Here is a 21,956-nt window from a genome sequence, read left to right on the forward strand (position 1 = left end):
CAGACCAACCTGGTTTCCTTTTTTGACCAAGTAACAGGTTTGCTGGATCGGGGAAATTCGGTTGATGTCATTTACTTGGATTTTAGTAAAGCTTTTGACAAAGTTCCCCATGATGTTCTGATGGATAAATTGAAGGACTGCAATCTGGATTTTCAGATAGGTGGATAGGGAATTGGTTAGAGAACCGCACTCAAAGAGTTGTTGTCAATGGTGTTTCATCAGACTGGAGAGAGGTGAGTAGCGGGGTACCTCAGGGTTTGGTGCTTGGCCTGGTACTTTTTAACATATTTATTAATGATCTAGATGGGGGGGTGGAGGGACTACTCATCATGTTTGCAGATGACTCCAAATTGGGAGGACTGGCAAATAATCCGGAAGATAGAGACAGAGTTCAACAAGATCTGAACACAATGGAAAAATGGGCAAATGAGAACAAGATGGGCAAATGAGAACAAGAAAAAATTTTTCACAGTCAGAGTAGTTCAGCAGTGGAATAGGCTGCCTAAGGAGGTGGTGAGCTCCCCCTCACTGGCAGTCTTCAAGCAAAGGTTGGATACACACTTTTCTTGGATGCTTTAGGATGCTTAGGGCTAATCCTGCGTTGAGCAGGGGGTTGAACTAGATGGCCTGTATGGTCCCTTCCAACTCTATGATTCTATGAGGGCTGCGGCTGACCAGCTCTCGGCATTCTTGGAGGAAACTTCGGCACTCGATCCATATCTGTCGGGCTTCCGTCCTGGCCACGGGGTGGAGACGGTGTTGGTTGCCCTTTTGGATAATCTCCGTCGCCAGCTGGACAGAGGTGGGTCGGCCGTGTTGGTCCTTTTGGACCTATCAGCGGCCTTTGACATCATGGATCACGACCTTCTGATCCATCGCCTCGCCGGCACGGGGATACAGCCTTGCGCTGGATATGCTCCTTTCTCCAGAACGGGACCCAGAGGGTTGCGGTGGGGGAAGAGTTCTCGCCTCCCTATGGACTCCCTTGTGGGGTACCGCAGGGTCAGTCCTCTCCCCCACGTTATTCAACATCTTTATGCACCCTCTGGCCCAACTGGTACGGAGCTTTGGGCTGGGGTGCCACCAGTACACTGATGACACCCAGCCCTATCTCCTCATGGACGGCCGCCCGGACTCCCCCCTGGAACCATTCGCCAGATGTTTGGAAGCAGTGACTGAATTGGTTTGAGCAGAGTCGCCTGAAACTCAACCCCTCCAAGACGGAGGTCCTGTGGCTGGGAGGCAGAGGGCAGGACCAGGCAGCGTGCTTACCCACCCTGGCAGGAGCGCAACTTACCATCGTGCCCCAGGCCAGGAATCTGGGGGTGACCATCGATACCTCCCTGACAGTGTTGGCTCAGGTCAAGAGAGTAGCGGGTCAGGTGTTTTTCTATCTTCGCCAGGCCCGACTACTAGCGCCCTACCTGTCCCCTGACCACTTGGCTACAGTGATCCATGCGACAGTTACCTCCAGAATAGATTTCCGTAACTCGCTCTACGCCGGCCTACCCTTGTCTCTGATCCGGAAACTCCAGCTAGTGCAAAATGCAGCTGCTCGGGTCCTCACTGGTACACCTTGGAGGGCCCATATCCAGCCTGCGCTGAGGCAGCTGCATTGGTTGCCAATTGCTGTCCGGATCAGGTCCAAGGTTCTGGTTTTGACCTTTAAGGCTATACGCGGGTTGGGACCCACATACTTGAGGGACCGCCTACTGCCCTATATCCCCCGCAGGGCTTTACGCTCAGCGGGGGAGAATCTCCTGATCGTTCCTGGCCCTAGAGAAGCGCGCCTTGCCTCGGCCAAGGCCTTTTCGGTCCTGGCCCCTACCTGGTGGAATGAACTCCCGGGTGAGATGCGGGCCCTGCAGGATTTACCAGCTTTCCGCAGGGCCTGCAGGACGGAGCTATTCCGCCAGGTTTTTGGTTGAGGCCAGGGTCAGCGAATGAGTGCCAGCATCCCCCCCCCCAGACCTAGTAAGTTAGGTCTCCTCCCCACCCTCCCTGCCGCTCTGATAGCAGGGGATAGGAATAATGAGAGCTTCCGCCATGTTGGGATTGTTTTTAAAGTCTTTTAATGGGTATTTTAATGGGGATAAGACTATTGTGACCCGCCACGAGCCTACGGGGAGTGGCGGGAAATAAATCTAATTAATAATAATAATAATAACAACAACAACAACAATAATGCAGTAAACAAACTGGAGGCCTGTTGGCCGCCTTTGGAGGTAACGTTTGATGGCTTCAGGTGGCTCTCCTTACCCAATGTGCTTGGGTTGCTTGGGAAGGTGAGGGCTACTACCTGCCCCCTTGATCCCTGTCCGTCCTGGGTCAAGGGAGGGGGCATTCGGATAGGAGAGCAGCTCTTGGATATTGTCAACTGCTCCCTCTAATTGGGGGAGTTTCCGGAGCTGCTGAAGGGGGCGGTGGTTTTTCCTCTTCTGAAAAAAACATCGCTGGACCCGCAAGACCGGCCAGCTACCACCCAGTTTTGCACTTAGCGTTTCTGGGTAAGGTGGTGGAAAGGGCTGTGGTGGACCAGTTCCTAGCCTTCCTGGAGGAAACATTTGCACTCAATCCATACCAGTCGGGCTTCCGTCCTGGCCATGGGGTGGAGACGGTGTTGGTCGCCCTGACGGATGATCTCCGTCACCAGCAGGATCGGTTAGTTAGTTCTGTTAGACCTGTCAGCTGCGTTTGATGTAGTTGACCATGAACTACTGGCTAGCTGCCTTGCCGGAACAGGGATACAGGGCACAGCTTTACGCCTTTTCCTTTCTCCAAAATCGGACCCAGAGGGTGGCGGTGGGGGAGGAGCTTTCGGGTCCTGTCCAACTCCCTTGTGGGGTCCCGCAAGGCTCTGTTCTTTCCCCCACCCTTTTCAACATCTTTATGTGCCCTCTGGCCCAGCTGGTGCAGAGGTACGGCTTGGGGTGCCATCAATATGCGGATGACACCCAACTGTATCTCCTAATGGACAGCCACTCGGACTCCCTCCTGTAACCATTCAGCAGATGTTTTGAAGTGGTGGCTGGATGGTTAGAGCAGAGTCGCCTGAAACTCAACTCCTCCAAGACTAAGGTCATGTAGTTTGGTGGTAGGGGGAGCAGAGTTGGAAGCGGTTTACCCACCCTGGCAGGGACGCAACTGACCATCGTGCCCCAGGCCAGGAATTTAGGGGTGGCCTTGGATGTTTCATTGACATTGGAGGCCCAGGTCAAGAAGGTAGCTAGCCAGGCGTTTTTCCACCTTCGCCAAGCAAAACTACTAGTGCCCTACCTGTCCTCTGAACATCTGGCCACTATGATCCATGCGACATTTACCTCCAGAATAGATTTCTGTAACTTGCTCTATGCAGGCCTGCCCTTAGGCTTGATCCAGAAGTTACAGCTGGTGCAAAATGCAGCTGCTAGGGTCCTCACTGGGACGTCTTGTAGGACCCATGTCCAGCCGATACTGAGGCAGCTACATTGGTTGCCGGTTGCTACCCGGATCCAGTTTAAGGTGCTGGTTCTTACCTTCAAGGCCCTCCGCGGTCTGAGACCCCCATACCTTAGGGACCGCCTCACGCTCTATGTCCCCCGCAGGGCTTTATGCAATGTGGGGTCTAATTTGTTGGTCATTCCCAGCCCCCAGGAAGCGTGCTTGGCCTTGACCAGGGCCAGGACCTTCTCGGTGGAATGAGCTCCCAGAAGAGCTGAGGGCCTTCTGCGTGCTTTCAGCGTTCCAAAAGCTTGTAAGAGGGAGCTCTTCTGCCAGGTCTATGCCTGAGGTCTGCGCGCAAGAGTACATCTTGCCCCCCCCTGCCTTGCCCCGCTTTTGAAATCTAGCGTGGCCATTAGGCAGACTGAGGTCATCAGCCCCCATCCATCCCGAGGTTAGTGTTGGGAAGGGAATTATTTCCCCCCTATTTTTACCGCCGTGCTTGGATTGTTTTATGTAGTTTAATTATTTGTTTTGCTAAGTTTTTATTGGGGTTTTTAGGCATTGTGATTTTATGTATTGGGGTTTTATTGTGAGCCGCCGCAAGCCCTTGTGGCAGGATAGAAATGTAAAGATTAAATAAATAAACGAATAAACGAATAGACAGATAGACAGACAGACAGATAGATAGATAAATAAATAAAGCCCATTGCATCCAGGGATCTAACGGGCACTAGCGGGAGGGAGGGCACAGCTTCCACGGCACCACCCTACCTGCGTGGCGCAGTGTCAACATGGGTGAGGTGGCCAGCAAGCATCTGGGATGGTGGGCAGCCTGAGCAGCGGGCTTGGCTGGCTGCGGCGGTCCCAGGCTCCTGCACGGCCGGGCAGGGTGGCACAGGACCGCAGGCCGCCTCCGCTGACTAGTCTGTGGCGCTGGTGGTATGGGCAAGGTTGGCAGCAGGAGGCCATGCTGGCGGGCATCGGGAGTGGCATCCTAGTCAGGATGCTGCAGATCCACTGCCCTCCGCACTGGGGAGCATCTGGCTATGAGGCTGGGATCACGCCTGGGGGCAGGCGCTATAGGGGCCAGCCCAATTCACAGGCACTTAGCTTTGCTGGACGTGCATATATTGGCCCGCTTAGCTGGAAGCAGTCTCCGGACACCGGATGAGTCCTGGACACTGACCTGGAAAGCGCTCCTCCCTTAGTTCCTTTTCACAAATATAAGAGGCACTAATGGTAACAGATATAGGATACAAAATTCAGCTTTGCTCAGCTCCAAATTTTAGTTTTCTTATCAAGAGTACATCTCTGAAAGAAGACCTGGCACGCATGTTAGTGGTGGGGGAAAAAGGTGTAGGTCCCATTCACAAGAAGTACTTACAAGAACTGGCCAACCACTCTCCATTGGGGCTGAATTTTACTGATGAGACAGCTTTTGTGTGTCCTGCCAATGTGAACTTCAAGGCGTAGTTTGGTTTTACAGGAGCAGGCTGAAAAAAGAAGATCCACCATTCAGAAAGACAAATGCTTCAAGCATGTCCCACACAGCTGCAGAAACCGAGTCCAGGGCAGCTCACTAGTCACATACAAACTAACTCCAGTACAAGAAGGAAGTTTGTCAGGCCTCTGGTGGGCTACAAAATGTCTGCTTCCTGCTTGGCAAGTCATATTGGGCAGACATGAAATTTATTACCACAAGTCATACTGGCAACCACCAACAGATTTTGTTGCTTTTTGAAAGAACATACATATTCACAGAGTTCAGCAGTCATTACAGCTAAATGTTTAGAAGCAGCTTACCTTAATATCATTTTGGAAAATGAATACAGGATAGCCTCCATTTTCATGTGATCTAGAGGCATCCAGCTAACCAGAATTTAAAACAACTGAACTTAATGGATATAGGATGTAAGTTATGTTATGGATTGTGGCCACATTAGCAATCCTCTCAACTACTGTAAATTCAGCTAAACATATGGCTTCTCAGGCAGTATAGAAAAGCCAAAATAACACATAAGCATATGAACCTGCTTTCTTCTGTCCATCAAAGTCAGTATACTTGGATTTCCAGCAGCTAGGGCATGATGATCAACTTTTTTATCATTGAGAAACCACTGAAACATTCCTCAGGCTTCAAGAAATCTCAAAAGAGGCACTATTGTACACAACACTTATTATTTATTAATGATTTGGATGAGGGGGTGGAGGGAATACTCATCAAGTTTGCAGATGACACCAAATTGGGAGGACTGGCAAATACTCCAGAAGATAGAGACAGAGTTCAACAAGATCTGAACACAATGGAAAAATGGGCAAATGAGAACAAGATGCAATTTAATAAAGATAAGTGTAAAGTTCTGCATCTGGGTCAGAAAAATGAAAAGCATGCCTACTGGATGGGGGATACGCTTCTAGGTAACACTGTGTGTGAACGAGACCTTGTGGTACTTGTGGATTGTAAGCTAAACATGAGCAGGCAGTGATGCAGCGGTAAAAAAGGCGAATGCCATTTTGGGCTGTATCAACAGGGGCATCACATCAAAATCACAAGATGTCATAGTCCCATTGTATACGGGCACTGGTCAGACCACACCTGGAGTACAGTGTGTAGTTCTAGAGGCCAAGAAGGACGTAGATCAAATTGAAAGGGTACAGAGGAGAGCAACAATGATCTGGGGCCAAGGGACCAAGCCCTGTGAAGATAGGTTGAGGGACTTGGGAATGTTCAGCCTGAAGAAAAGGAGGTTGGAGAGGGGACATGATAGCCCTCTTTAAGTATTTGAAAGGTTGTGATTTGGAGGAGGGCAGGATGCTGTTCCCGTTGGCTGCAGAGGAAAGGATGCGCAGTAATGGGTTTAAACTACAAGTACAATGATATAGGCTAGATATCAGGAAAAAGATTTCCACAGTGAGAGTAATTCAGCAGTGGAATAGGCTGCCTAAGGAGGGGGTGAGCTCCCCCTCACTGGCAGTCTTCAAGCAAAGGTTGGATACACACTTTTCTTGGATGCTTTAGGATGCTTTGGGCTGATCCAGCGTTGAGCAGAGGGTTGGACTAGATGGCCTGTATGGCCCCTTTCAACTCTATGATTCTATGATTCTAACATGGTTGGGAAGGATAGCTTCCATTCCCACCCCCTCCAGGCCCTTCACTGGTCATTTTGGGAAGGTGGAGAAGGTTGATATGACCATAATTCCAAAATGATGGAATGCCATATATGGTCATATCACTTGATAAATGTTTAACAAATTTTAAAAATATATTAAAAATTAATTAACACCCAGTCAGGAAACCCTTCCAGGGCTGTCAGGAAAACCCTGATTAAGAAAGGATGTGAAATTTCTTTCTTTACTAGTATTTTTCAATTTTAGTCTAATGGATCTGAAAAAAATTCAGAATCCCTAAATAGTCCTGGATCCAAATACTGCTATAGTATTTGGATCTGGGATTTTTCAGAAATCCTGGAATTTTTTCAATCCCGATAGACCCAAACTGTAAAAAATACCAGCCTGATCCTGGGTCTGTCTTGGCTTCTCCTGCAACCAAGCTGCAGGATAATCAGAGCTGAGCCAGTGGAGAGTGATTGGTTCTCCACAGGCACAGCTGATCCCAGCTGGGCTGTTCTTTCCTGCCACCTGGTTTTATTGGGGAAGCAGAATGCAGTGCAGAGCTGCACCAGCAGAGTCCTTAATTTCCCACCAACCTAGCTGATCTTGAGTTGGCTTCTCTTGCAGGCCAGTTTAAACCAAGGCAGCTGGGGCTGACTTCTGCAGTCCATTTAAAGGGACTGATTTCAGATGTACCCCAAATACCCTACATACTCACAAATAAGCCTAGTTTTTCAGCACCTTTTTTCACACTGAAAAAGCCCTCCTCGGCTTATACGCAGGTAAATACTGTAACTGAAATAAAAGCCTGCTCCAGCCAGCCAATCGTTCCATTGCCTTTGCAGCTTTTGCTGAGCTTGCTCTGGCAGCTTGTAGGACATCAACAGTTTGACTGGGGGACTCTGATCTTTTATTTCCTTTTGCCTTCACTTCTTCCTTAATCACTTCTTCCAAACTATTCTTTTTGTTTCTATGGGCGGGGTGGATTTTGGGGGTGCTTTGGGATTTACTGTTTCTTTCTCCTAGTGTTTCTTCTTTTATCTGAGGGGCAGCATTGTTTGCCTTTTCTTTTTGGGGTTGTGTTTCTTTTAAAAGTTGATTTTTACAGTTCTTTCAGTGTTCAGTTTTACAGTTCTTTATTTCAATATTTTGTTCTAGGAGGGCACTGCAGTTGTAGTTAGGATTGTCCATTCTCCCAGTAAGCACAATACTACTTATTGTAGTAGGTTGCCAACTTCGGGTACTGTTGTTCTGCTCTGGTTTGCTGGCCTGGAGGGCACTGTTTGGTTCTCCTGCCAGAGCCGTTCTCACAGAGCAGCTCTGTCAGAGCTCTCTCAGGGTGTCTGGCATCAAGAGAGGAAGGGAAGGCAATTGTAAACCGCTTTGATTAGTGAAAAGCAGGGTACAAAAACCAACAGCAGGGTACAAAAATCAACAGCTATTCATCCTCTTGACTTTTCTGTATTTGTTGGGGGGAGGGGAGGCTGGATGGGAGAGCCTGTGATGATGGAGCATTTCCCACCCTTGGCTTATATGCGAGTCAATAAATTTGCCCAGATTTTGTGGTAAAATTGATTGTTTTTGCTTATATGCAGGTCGGCTTATATGCGAGTATATACGGTATATCCATTGGTTTTTTTCTGGTTTTCCTAAGAAAACCTGAATACATTTGGGGAACATGAAATTTTCAATAAGGTATTTTTCAAGTATATTTTTGGTTTCGGTAGATCCAAATGCATACCTCTTAAACAGCAGCCCTCCAGAGTCCCAGAGTCTTTCCCATCACTTACCACCTGATCCTTTTACCTGGGAACTTCTACACACAATGCAGCTTAAGCAGGCTGTAAGGTGCAATGTATTCAGACCATATCAGCTTCACATGTCTTTAACCACTCCTGCGGTTAAATAAAGCCCTAAGGGCTATTGGGGAGGAGTTAGGGTGAGCTCTGTCCGTGATAAAAACTCGGAGGGGCGAATTCGCCCCTCCAAGTGCCACTCAAGGGCCAAGTGGCCAATGGGGACGCGCGAAGCGCCTTCCAATTGGCCCCTCATCAGGACAGACCAAAATTCCATTCACCCAGCCCAGTCTGGCTGCCAGTCTTCTCCTGACCACCGCAGGGAGAGGAGGTCAGCAGGGCTGCCAAGGGAGAAGAGAACACAGGCTGCGCCAGCCCTTTTTGCCCCAAGGCTGTCCTAACTGTCAAGTCCAACTGTAACTTTGCCTCAGAACCCTGACAGAGCTGGCAGGAGGCTGCAGAGTGCTCCCCCCCCCCTTCAGGCCTGCTGCGAAGGAGCCTCTGACAGGCTCTAACTGAGGGGAGGGAGGCATTTTCCTTCCAAGAGCAACGCAGGGGAGCCTGAGGGCCTTCCTTTTGAAGGGGGGGGGGACTTTCCCCTTCTGCTAAACGGCTGACAGGAAGGCCACAGAAAAGCTCCTTCTCACTTAAAATACTGCTCTGCCCGGAGGTTAGACACAGCCAATCTTTCTTCTTTGCAACTCTCTGCAGATTTGAAGTCACTGCACAGCATTATTCTGCAGAAGAAACTGGCTGTTTTGTCTTCTGTTTCATCTGCACAACAACCCTGTGCAGTAGGCCTCAAGTCTTTCAATTCAACAACAACCTGTGTGGGAGGCCTTAAATGTTTCTTCTCTACAACAACCCTGTCCAAAGTAGCCCTTTCTAACTGGGGAACTGATCTTTATACTCTGCAGGTGAGCTGTAATTCCAGGAACTCTCCAGGCCCCACCTGGAGGTTGGCTACACCTGGGTTGGAAATATTCCTGGAGGTTTGGAGGTGGGACTTCAAAATCGTACAATGCCTCAGAGTCCAGCCTTCAAAGGAGCCATTTTTGCTTGCAGTTGGTAGGGAGTGGTGCAGGAGTGTCCCTCCTGGCCTATGGATTATGGCCAGCCCTTACCAGCAACTGTTTGTATTCTGGGGCGCAGACAGGCAGACCAGCATCAGTCCTGCGAGTCTGGAAAGTGCAGGAAAATCTAAATGTATATTTATAGCCTGAAACTGTAAATAGAGAACAAGTAAATGTCTGGAGACACATGGTAACTGGAATGACTTATTGGCCTGGCAAATAACCTTGGCCTGGCAAATAAAAAAGCAGTATAAAAAAACCTTACTAAGGTCAAGACTGCTGTGCACAGAGAGTCTTCCTCTTAGGGTTGCGAGCTTCCCTGTGAGGCTCACTACCCCACCTCCCTCATGGGGAGTCTGGTATGAGGAGAGAAAGGGAAGACGATTAGAAAATGCTTTGAGACACCTGAGGCCTGCTGGGTCACTGAGGCCCATTCCCAGTTCTCTCAGATCTCTCACAACCCCACATACCTCACAGGTTGACTATTGTAGAGAGACTAATGGAAAAGGTGTTTGTAAAGTGCTTTGAGACTCCTTTGGGTAGTAAACAATAGGGTACAAAAATCCATTCTTCTAAGGAGCAACCATGAAAGAAGCATGTGGGCACATAACATTTTATCAACAGTAAAAAATGGAAAAAGAAGAAAAAGGGTGGACACCTGTGTACTGTGGACTACCCCATGTGTATTAGGGCAAGGGGAGATTTCAGTGTCTGTGGCCTCATTCACACAAGAAGGGAAATGATGCAGAACTGAGAGGAATTGGTTACCATGTAATCTTCCCCTAAGAGTCTCCAGTCTGATTTTCCCTTCACATATCTGAGGACATAGCTCTGGAAAGCTCATCTGTAACCAGATTCCCAAAGATCAGTCCTCTCCCACACTCAACTCAACATTCCACACCACAGGTTCTTGACACCTATATCTCCACACCCATACCCTCATTTGCCACCACCACCACAACCTCCCACACAACACACACATTCAACCCCATGCGCTTACAGACTGGACAACTCCTCCCCTTCCTCTTCCCACTGCCAAGCTCTAGAGCCTGTTGTATTCTTGGATACAATGGGCTTTACCCCTAGTTAACATATATGAGATCCAAATGGGATGTACCCTTCTCTTCCCTGGAAAGATCTTGAAAGATCTTACCGAAGCCTGAAGCGTCACATACAAGGCCAGCGCCACAGAGCAGGAGGAGGGGCAGCGGCATACCAGCCAGTAGCCACCAGCTGATGCACCATCACTGACCCTCTTCGCGCTTCGGCGCTGGCTGCCTCGGGCTTCAGTGATCACTGAGGTGGCCAAACCGCACAATCCTATCGGAGTGTGGATCTGTATTCAGATCTCTTGACCCAGTTTCTCACATTCAGCCTAATTTATCTCACATGGGTATTGTGAGAATAAAATGGAAGAGAATTAAACAATGTTTGCAACCCTCAACTCTTTGGACGAAAACCCAGAGAGAAATGCAAAAGTAAGCTCACTGTCCAAAGGCAAATTCAGCATATGGAATACTTATGAAAAACACCATTCTACTATTATTAGGAAAGAAACTGAACACACACTGCTAGCTATGGGGAGGGATCAGGGTTTGTGTTCAGCATCTGTGCTTTGCATGCAAGGCCCTTGCTGGAGATCCTGGGGAGCTGCTGGCAGCCTATTCGCTACCTAGTTATGACCTATTTATCCCACCCTGCCTCCAAAGACCTCAGCCCAACCCTCCCCATTTTATGCTCAAAGGCAAGCTAACCTGGGAAGGTGTAACTGGCCCAGGGTCACCGTGCAAGCTAACAGGGCACAATGGGAATTCGAATCTGCCCCCCCCCCCCCCGATCCTAGTCCTACAAGTGGACTCTGTCAGAGGACACATTACGGGACTAAATGAAACTACGGCACAAGAACAAGGCTTCCAAGTCTCACTGATAGCACTGTACTGCGTATATACCATTTAGAATACCAGGCAAAGCTCTGTTCATTCTATCAATGGAATCCAAAAAGCAATCAGATTCTGATTGCTATGGACTCACTATCGAAAAGCATATTATTCAAAGTACTTATTTATTTTTAATTATTTATTTTTAATTATTTCTTAGATGTTTATACCATCCTCCCATACAGCTCAGTGTGGTTTACATACACCTTGTGGGGCATCGTGGGGTATTACATGGAATGACCTAAGCACAGAACATAGTCAAAATAACATCTGTAAACCGCTCCGCAGGAGCGGTAGTAATAAAAGGGTAAGGGCAATGTGGGAGGAAAAAGGGGCGGGTCCTCAGAGGTGAGGGGGCCGGGGGACTGACTCCGAGTGTCAGTCAGGGAGGTGAGGGGGCCAGGGGAAGAGCGTTTGCCGCCAGAACAGCGGTGGCCCTGTCAGTCCCAGAGGTGAGGCACCCGGGGAAAGAGCCTTCACCGGTGGGAAAGGAGCAGGGCCACCACGTCGAAGCTGGGACATCGGGGGAGGAAAGGCTTCAATGTGGCGAGAGGAGCAGGGCCTGCTCCTTTCGCTGCACCGAAGCCGGGACCATGGGGGGAGGGGGGTGGGTGAGATCCTTTGGCACGGCGAAAGGAGCAGGCCGGGCGCATTGGGGACGTAGTGAGCCTGCTCCTTTTGCCATGCCAAAGCACAGACCTCAGGCGGGGGGCTGGGGGAAAGGTTTTCCCCCATTCTACTGAGCCACCCCCCCTGCTACCCTCCGCCGCCGCTTACCCACCCGTCTCTACATCCCCTTCCCCCAAAGGGACCATTCCCCCCTTCCTCCCCCCTTGCCCCGTTCCCTTTCAGCCCACCTACCTACCTCCCTTCCTGCCTTCCTTCCTCCCACCATTCTCTTTGTCCATCCTTCCTTCCTTCCTCTCTCCCTCAATTACTCTCTTTCCCCTATCTGCCTCTATCTCTCCTTCCTTCCTTCCTTCCCATCCCGCTAGCACCCGCTGTATTTTGATCCAGCGGGCTTAATATCTAGTCAACAATAATCCAACAGTGGTTTAAATTAACATAATATGGTCCAGAAACCTGAAACACACCTTGCTTTGATTGGTTGAGGAGGAAGGAGTAGATTGCGTTTTGGTGGATTCCGCATCAGGTTTTTTCTCTTCAGTTGCCATGGCTCTGGAAACCAAAGAGCCTGATCCAGATGCTTCAGGCGATGAATGAGTGTGCTATTTCAAAGAAGGACGTCTCCCACTAAAGGACAGAAAGAAAGAGGCCCCAGTTCAGCATAACAGACAATATAACAGTACCTTGAGTACAGCTGTTAAACTCTACACTGTTCAAGCTTCTGAGAGCCATGATACAACTCCCTCGTCTCTCCCAAGTGAAAGCACACTGCACCCAAAGCGTTACAGAATAGATTCAGGTGAGTAGCCACGTTCAGAAACAGACTAGAAAGGGAAATTGCTGAGCTGCAGTTTATTACAACACTCAGAACAATGACATCTCCAGGACTTAACAAGAACACTGGTTTCTTTTCTCATTACATATACTAACCTCATTCACACCTTACATCTGTATTCTCACCAGTCCCCTAGAACAGGGGTAGTCAACCTGTGGTCCTCCAGATGTTCATGGACTACAGTTCGCATGAGCAAATGCTGGCAGAGGCTCATGGGAATTGCAGTCCATTGACATCTGGAGGACCACAGGTAGACTACCCCTGCCCTAGAAGAAACATACATGTTTATTATTTTATTTCTTATTTGGAATAGAATAGTAGATTGTAATATAATATAATGAATAGTAAAATGTAACGTAATTTGGAATGGTAGAGAAGAATGGATTTCTCTAGTCTGGGGATAAAAAGAGATGACTCTACACAGCCAATCAACCCAACTTCAAAGAAGATGCTGTAAGGTCGTCACCACGCTTGAGAGAAGGGTCTCAGTTGATTACTCCCAGCATTCCACAATAAAGGATACCTCTGCCCATCAGTCTCCAATTCTGACATGCTGATTTCCTTCACTATAATTCCCACGGGAATTAAACCAAAACAAGTGGTAGCCATGCAAACTAAGATTGTTATTCCTGCTAATTTACTTTTTGCCCCCGTCATATATGTATGGACTGGTAGCTTCTGAAGAAGTGTGCATGCACATGAAGCTTATACCTTGAATAAAACTCTGTTGGTCTTAAAGGCAGCAATAGACAAATAACACAAATAAACTTTGTTCTAGTGTTGCAGCATGTTACCTGCAAAAAAGATGACTCCCCCACCATTTTCTGAACAAGGTATCATACTAAGCGTATCCACCAACCGGATGAAGATACACAGAATCATCCAGCCCAAATAGCAATGTAGCAAAGACAAGGCTGCAAATCATCCAGAGACAGAGAAGGCAGCCTCCTTTAAAGATGGATACTCTGAGTTTGCATAAATCTTTAAAAAGAATAAAGATGCTTTGGATATATTTGAATTTTCTTTTTTTAATGCATGTTTCTAAACCTCATTGTTGCATAGGCACCTCCCCTTCCTGAAGACTCACAGGTATAGGACACCTCTTCTCCCCCCAAAAAAGGGGGGAGAAGAGAGATGTATGTGTGCTTTTCATTCCATATCACTACCTTTCTGTCACAGGTTTTGCCTTTCAAGACCAATTCTCTCTTCTACTTACACTTGCTTGAATATATCCTTCTTCCCCTTTAAAAAGATCAAACAAGAGCATAAATCCTACCTCCCTATATACACTACACTCCCTCCAGGAGCATGTCTTGCAAGCACTGCAAATGTGCCCACATTTCTCAGTGAATGTCAGGGAACACACGATTTCTGGGCTGAAGGCATTACTAGAAGGATGCCTTTGACCAGAATGATGTGGACAAAATTTAGAGGCTTTAGAGGAGAGAGATGAAGATGATCCAGGAACCAAGCTCTATGAGGAAGGGCAGAGGGACGGAATAATGTTCAGCCTTGAGAAGAGGAGGTTGAGGGACAGGATTGCTCTTTAAGTATCTGAAAGGCTGTCACTTCGAGGAGGGCAGTGAGAAGTTCCTGTGGGTAGTAGAAGATAGGATCCACAATAATTGTTTTAAATTATTTGTAGAATGGAACTGGGTAGATATCAGGGGGGGAAATTCAGTCAGACTAGTTCAGCAGTGGAATCAGCTGCCTAAGGAGGTGGTGAGTTCCTCCTCACTGGTGATCTTCAAGCAGCGGCTGGGCAGATACTTTTCATGGATGCTTCAGGCTGATCCTGCATTGAGCAGGGGATTGGGCTTGTGTCAGGTTTCTGCAGATTGCCCAATATATGAAGCTCTGACTTGGTGCAAAAGATCCAAGTTTATCAGAAACAAGCAACAGAACAAATTTAGAGTCCAGTGGCACCTTTAAGACAAACAAAGTTTTATTCAAGGTATGAGCTTTCGTGTGCACGCACGCTTGCTTCAGATCAATACCCACTTGGATGCAAGCAAGTTAACCTAATCAATTCCTTGCCAGAACTAAGGCAAAGCAAAGCAGATCCAGCATATAATTCTGAATTCAAACACCCCTCCCATGAGAACCTGTGTAACGCGGGAAATCTTCAAAAACCCAGACACTTATACACCTTTCCGGAACCAAGTGAAGACAGATGGGGGGAAGGTGTGAAAACAGAGGGAAACCAGAACAGGCAATTTAAATAGACATGACTTCCTCACATCTACACTTCTAACAGCTGCTAAAATACATGGCAGAAGCCTAGCACTTCTGACAACTAAATGGCCTGCATGGCCCTTCCAATTTTATGATTCTAACCAATAGAACTGGAAGAATTGAGCCTTGCTGCCTTAATGCTATCTGCCAATCATCTAGCAGCAGAAGAAAAAGAGCTGGTTCTTATATGCTGCTTTTTTCTACCCGAAGGAGGCTCAAAGCGGCTTACAGTCGCCTTCCCTTTCCTCTCCCCACAACAGACACCCTGTGGGGTGGGTGAGGCTGAGAGAGCCCTGATGTCACTGCTCGGTCAGAACAGTTTTATCAGTGCCGTGGCAAGCCCAAGGTCACCCAGCTGGTTGCATGTAGGAGAGTGCAGAATCGAACCCGGCATGCCAGATTAGAAGTCTGCACTCCTAACCACTACACCAAACTGGCTCTCTACCTTGGAACAATGTGCCCAGCACACTTGTTTCACTAAAATTTTGTCTCCAACATACCCTTAAAATACTGAATTTGTAATCTATGAAAATGCAGCAATTACTGCAGCAGACTCTCACTACAGCACAGATGGAAACTGCCTTTGGGGTGTAGCAATACTCAAAAGGAAAGAAGTTGGAGATGGAAGGTGGCATTCTGGACTTAGAACTTCAGATCTTGACTGTAAGGAAGGACTCTGGCTCACTGGTAGAATATCTGCTTGGCATGCTGAAGGTCCCAGATTCAATCCTTTGCCTTTTTGGTTAAAAGGATCAGGCGATGAGAAAGACCATCTGAGATGCTGAACAACCACTATCTGTCTAAGTAAACAAGACTTACTTTGATGGGTCAGTTTAAGGCAGCTTCGTGCGTGTCTATGACGCCCTTTCAGGCTGATGTATGCTTCTAAGAAGTGCGTGTTCTAAACTCATTTGAGAAAACAAAACATGTTACAGGAACACTTTTGTGCATGTATTTTTAAAAGGAAGGAGTGCAGCGGAACAAAAAAGGCTGAGAATAGGCAATAGGCAGAAGCAAAGCATAAAAGCAAATCACTCTCCTCTTGGCAGCAAAAAAAAAGCAACACTCACTAATAATGCACCATCAATAATAGCCGCAATATAAGCTGCAGCAAGCACTACAACTTGGTCTAGCAGACATGAGCACCAGCATCTCATGTGGCAAGTCAGGTTTGATTCCCTGCTCCTCCAGCTGGGTGTTCCTGGGGCAATGTCGTTCTCTCAGAGCAGTCCTACCAGAGCTCTCTCAGCTCCACCTACCTCACGGGGTATCTGTGGTGGGGAGAGGAAGGGAAGGCGACCGAGACTCCTTCGGAGTACAAAGAACAAGTCTTCTTCTTGCTAGCCCTACAGCACCATTTGAGCAGTTTTGGCAAAGAGCAGCGGTGTCAAGAAACAGCAGGAGGAGGCTCCAGGGCGCCTTCCGCGGCAGTCACTAGAGCCCCCCCAGCCCAGCCCAGCCCAGCCCAGCCCAGCGCCAAACGGCCACCTCCCTCATGGCGGGCAGCAGCAGCAAGGTCCCTTCCCCGCCGCCTGCAGAGGAACTGGCAGCCTGACAGGCACCCGCGGAGTGGGGACGTTTGCCTCGCGGAAGAGGCGCCGAGCGGCGCGTGGAGGCGACGAGGCCTCCGCCCCCCCAGGCCCTCCCCTCCTCGTGCCAGGCCGCGCGACGCAGGGAGGGGGAGGGGCGGGGCGGCTGAGGCGGAGAGATTTCCTGCCCACGCACTCACTCACCTCCGGGGGGGCCAAGGGAGCCGCGCGCGGCGGCAGCGGCCCCACCTCCTCTTCCCGGGCGGCCGTGAGGGAGCGGCGGGCGGCAGCTCTCCTCCTCCTCCTTCCTCCGGCTCGGCCGCAGAGCAGGCAGGGGCGGGGAGGGAAGGACGACTCACAATGCCTGGCGCGCGCTCCCCTCATGTGGGCACCGCCCCTTCTCCCTGTCGGACCCTCCTCCTACGGCCGGCCGAGAGGGACAGAACGAACGAGAAAGCGAAGTGAAGCGAGACGCCACGCCTCCCGCGCCCGCCCGCCTTAAAGGAACAGAGAGCAGTGTCGTCTCCTCTGTTTCCCCGGATGTGTTGCTACGGCGCGTCAAGAGGGACAAGGACACCTGAACGCAGCGCGTCTGAAGGCGAAAGGGTCAGGTTGGGACGAGCCATTTAAATTAATGCTAGGTCATTGCTTACCTGTCATTGTGTTAATACTAATTTCGGAGCGCATTCAGTGCATGTAACAAGGAGCTCCTCCGCCAGGTATTTGGTTGAGGCCCCCCAAACAGCCTTCCCCCCCGCATGATCCCCCCCCCGTTGAGGCCCCCCCAAACAGCCTCCCCACCCCATGCTGGTAAAGTTGAGAGTTGTCATACTGTCAATCTCTTGTAGTATTTTGTTATATTCTGTTATCATCAGTTGTAGAACCACTGCTATGTTTGTTGTCACTCGATTATGGGAAGGCGGTATAGAAATTCAAGAAAATAAATAAATAAAATTAATCACCATAACAAAGTTTGAGTCAAGCAGGGACATCTTTAAGACCAACAGGTGCAGGCACACTTCTTCAGATACTTCATGCACATGAAAGCTTCTACGCAGAATGTAATTTTGTTGGTCTGATAGACAATACTAACCCTGGTGAATGGAGGATCTGATTGAGTAGAAGTCATCTTCATATGCTGAGGAGGGGTTCTGGCTCAGTGGTGGATCATCTGCTTCCCTCAGTTATAATGCTGAACAAATTATATTTTTTGAAAAAATATCTTTAAAAAAACTTGGATGTGATTGTAAAGACTGCTTCAGATTGGGGTTTATTAGAGAGTGCATTCTCTGTGTGGATGGATTATGGAGCAAGTCTGTTCCTGAATAAGGAGACTTTCTATCCGCTCTATCAAGGCTTAAGTATTGCCGTTCTCTAGGTTGAAGCTGTCAACCACTGCATCCCAGACTCCTGAGGTTCACACAAAGATGAAATGCTTTAATACAAACTGAAGGAGTGATTTACTTATTTTATTTGTTATTTGTATTCTATTTTCCCCACAAATACCTGAGGCAAATTACTCAGTGCATGTCAGCATGTGGACAAAAGTGGGGAAGAGAAGAAAAGGACTGGACACAATCCACTCCACAGGGATTGTGTTTAAGAGCGGGAATCACCAATTAAATTAAAGCAGTTGTTTGTTGCAATCTTCAGGTTCACAGAGAAAAACAGAACCTTTCCAAGGCAATTGGTACAATAAATTTTATATATCAAGAATTTTTTAAGGACCAACCAAAATGGTTTCTAGATATACTCCGTTTTCACAATTTTTCTTCAGTGGTTGATTCCTTATACTCTTATCAAGCAATTTATATATATAGATAGATAGGCTCTGTAAAGTATTGTGGGGAATGTCAGTCAAAAAACATTCCAAAGAGTATCAATAAAAAATTATTGATATATAAAATTTATTGTACCAATTGCCTTGAAAAGGTTCTGTTTTTCTCTGTTTATGTTTTGAACCTTTCTTCCTTTCTCGTATTGTATCTTCAGATTCACAGCAAGCTGCTGAATCACCACTTGGAACTTTTTAAAAATTTCTTTCACTTCTTAAAGAAACATATTTTTAAAAAATTGTTTTTAACAAAGTCTTCCTGAACTGGGGGCATAAAGTGGATTTGTACTTTTCTCCTTCTCATCTCTTGTCAATTTCATTCCTGCTATCTGTTTTCAAGGTGGGACACAAATTGCCTTTGCAATCAGCCAGGTTTGTGTGCTTAGGATTTCAGAAAGGGATCGCGTTTGGTATCACAGCTGTTGGTATCACAGCTGTCTTCCCCCACAGACATAGATTCCAGAGGTGAGACTTGTGTTTCTGTGTTGGGAAGCTGTGTTTCTATAGAAAGGCATAACACAAAGATCCATCAGGCAAAATCACCCCCCACCCCATCCCTGCAGATGTCCAGGAGTGGATGTCTCATGGTGCTGAGTCTGTATGGAAAAGCAGGATCAAGATCTCAAGCAGGCAGAAATTGTGCCCATCTCAAACAAGTTCAAAAGGACAGGCCTTTTTCAAACTTCTGAAAGAGCATGTTGGCAAGCATGCCAAGGACCCTCATAGCAATAAATAAACATCTAAACAAATGCTACCTGTCAATGTTTGAAGGAAAAACAACCCGCCAAGCTGCACCGAGAAGCAAACTCGGTGCGAGGGGCGTCTGGTAGAAGACGCTTTCTTCCTCTCCGGGAATGATGGCCAGGAGGTCCAAGGTGACTATGTCCAATCCGCATCGCTGAGGAGGCAGTTGAAGCCTTCCAGAAGAGGGTCCCTCCTCTGGATCCAGCAGCTGTGACTGCACAGGTTGTGAAGGAGCCCTCTGCCTGACCATCTTAAGGTTTCTTCCAACCCTCTTTGGCCTCCCATCGCCCTCTCCCTCCCCATAAATTTCACGCTACACCTCAAAATAAGGGCAGATTACTCTAGCAGCTTCAGACTGTTTGTTATGCACCGATTGTACTTGGCACACATAGTCTTTGTCTTGGATAGGCACTCCAGGCTAGTGCTCTGGTGGCCAAGGGCTCTCATTCATATGGCCACCTCTTCAAATACCTCCCTGTTTTGATGGGAGGCTTTAAAGCCTCTGAGAAGATGGCCATAAGTTCTTGGATCTCTACCTCCCTCCAAGAGGGTCCTCTGCCAGTGCCCACAACAGAAGAGGACTGCGAGGCGAGATCCATTTTTGTCTGCCTGCCACAGTCAGAAAATGGAAGTGCAGAGGAGGGTCCAACCTTTAATCCCTTCTTCCTGCCCAAGAAGAGAAGGTGTTGTAGGCTCCTGATTGGATTACAGTTGAGGAGGGAGGCTTTGATTGGACCTCTGTACTCACGAGTTGCATTCAAACTTTGTGGGAGCACTTTCTTTGTCCTTGAGCCATGCGGCCGCCTCCAGCACAGTTGCTGGCACATGTGCGTGTATGCATTTACATGTGTATCCATGTTGTAAACAGAAAAGGTGAACACACAAGTCAAATGTACAGATCACCAAACATTAAAGGGTATTCCTCCTTTTTGAACAGCAGCATTAGTACAACACGTTCAGTAGCATTCCACTGTCCCTTTCAGTATGTTTTTATTCCTTGAACCATGCGGACACCTACATTTTGCTTGCAGGTGAGCATACACGTATGTGTTGACACATGTTTCTATGTTAAATTTTTTTTAAAACTTGAGTTGTTAGAGCAGGGTACAATGAATGCCAATGTTGATAAAACGGCTCTGTTACCCAAGATCACTTGGGTGGTCTAAAGAAAACCGGGGAACTGTGCTTTATGTGACTTTAAGGCAGTTCTTTGTTAAAAAATGTAGTGTTTGCTAATAGTTACAATTTCACTACTTTAGAGTTGCGTGGAATGACCCAGAGTTACTCTCTTTCTTCACAATGATTCTCCCCTACAAATCTCCCACCCCCACATCACCTTGCCAAACCAGCATTTGGGATGATTCATTTACTATCATAGTATGCAGTGATGACCTTTGGTTGATTTATTCTGTAGAATGCACGCACTTGTTGGAGAGACTAGCCAAATTAGCTCCTTCCATTCCTTCAAAGAGTGTGAATTTGGGTTCATGTACCCCTTCCCATTTTACCAACAATGTGAAGTATGTCAGGCTGAGTTGCGTAGGGTCACTTAAGGCAGTGGTCCCCAACCTTTTTATCACTGGGGACCGATCAACACTTGACAATTTTACTGAGGCCCAGGGGGGGGGGTAGTCTTTTGCCGAGGGACGTCACTGCCACCGCCTGAGCCCCTGTTCCACTTGCTTTCCTGCGGGCGACCCTGCCAGCAGCAGCTGCGCAGTGCCACGCCAAGGGGGAGCCCCAGCCATGGTGGCCTCTGGAGAGCACCAAAGGTGAGCAGAGTGGCAGGGCAGCCGCTGAGGCAGCAGCTGGAGAGGAGGACAAGGAGGAGCCGCGGCCCGGTACCAACTGATCCACGGACCGGCACCGGTCCCCGGACTGGAGGTTGGAGACCACTGACTTAAGGGTTTTATGCTTAGCTAATTCACACCCTCCTAAGCTTTAGTGCATGTAGAAGGATGTGATAGTTCAGATGGCAGTGCTACTGGCTCTTTCCAAGCAGGAATTTAGATATGAATCACACCCATCCCCATGCTCAAGGCTCTGGACCAGGGGTAGTCAAACTGCGGCCCTCCAGATGTCCATGGACTACAATTCCCAGGAGCCCCTGCCAGCATTCGCTGGCAGGGGCTCCTGGGAATTGTAGTCCATGGACATCTGGAGGGCCGCAGTTTGACTACCCCTGCTCTGGACCTTGTCAGGCTTGGTCTGTAGAAAAGAGCTGACAATAAGAAAGCACCTTGATTGCTCACCCAAAACTCCAAGAGAAATTCACATCCCACAAGACTTAATCCATTTGTTATTTGTCTCCATGCTGCTATGAAGCTAGTTTGCAGTTACCCTGAAAAGATTTCCAGTTTTTAAGCTTTAACTTTACTTATTTATTAAATGCATGGCATGCATCGTCCCCAAGAATATACATGGTAGGTAACAAGATCACAAAATGTACCAAGAACTAACTCAGAATCATTAGCAGTGGCAGGAACTCTGGTGCCTTGGCAGGACTTCCCACTGCTTCTCAATCCATGGCTCTGGGCAATGGGTTTGTATGAGGGGGAGGGAAGCATCCCCCCATGTTATCATGACTTAGCGGAAGCCTTTTCAGAGAAGGAGCGTGACCAGTTTCCCCCCCACCATCCCACCGACATGATCTGTTCTATCGGCAGGGGGGGGGGGGTTATTTGATGACATTTTGATTTATACCAAAACGGAGAGGGAACATGATGAGCTGGTGAGGGAGGTTCTCGAAAGGCATGGTAAACATATGTTGTATGCGAAGCTGTCCAAATGCGAGTTCCACCGCCCCAAGGTT

General features: G+C 48.1%; 2 protein-coding genes across 5 annotated transcripts in view; one reads left to right on the plus strand and one right to left on the minus strand.

The window, feature by feature from the left end:
• Nucleotides 1-16,993, minus strand: part of WDR5 (WD repeat domain 5) — a 53,872-nt gene extending 36,879 nt beyond the window's left edge. For 2 of the 4 annotated variants that reach the window (XM_077305035.1, XM_077305032.1), the window contains exons 1-3: nt 16,771-16,993; nt 12,435-12,594; nt 4,808-4,916 (exon numbers count right to left, since the gene is read on the minus strand). In XM_077305035.1, the coding sequence (XP_077161150.1) occupies nt 4,808-4,916; nt 12,435-12,515 (190 nt within the window). In that variant the 5' untranslated portion in view covers nt 12,516-12,594; nt 16,771-16,993. Of the gene's footprint in view, nt 1-4,807; nt 4,917-12,434; nt 12,595-15,856; nt 15,939-16,296; nt 16,481-16,770 lie in introns of those variants that run through there. The other 2 variants (XM_077305033.1, XM_077305034.1) reach the window with 2 other exon arrangements.
• A 64-nt stretch (nt 16,994-17,057) lies between these two features.
• BRD3 (bromodomain containing 3) overlaps nt 17,058-21,956 on the plus strand; it is a 184,685-nt gene continuing 179,786 nt past the window's right edge. Inside the window, exon 1 of the mRNA XM_077305028.1 lies at nt 17,058-17,177. The gene's annotated coding sequence lies outside the window, so the exon portion shown is untranslated. The remainder of the gene's footprint in view (nt 17,178-21,956) is intronic.

The sequence above is a fragment of the Paroedura picta genome, chromosome 12, assembly GCF_049243985.1.
Source record: "Paroedura picta isolate Pp20150507F chromosome 12, Ppicta_v3.0, whole genome shotgun sequence".
NCBI classification, from domain to species: Eukaryota; Metazoa; Chordata; class Lepidosauria; order Squamata; family Gekkonidae; genus Paroedura; species Paroedura picta.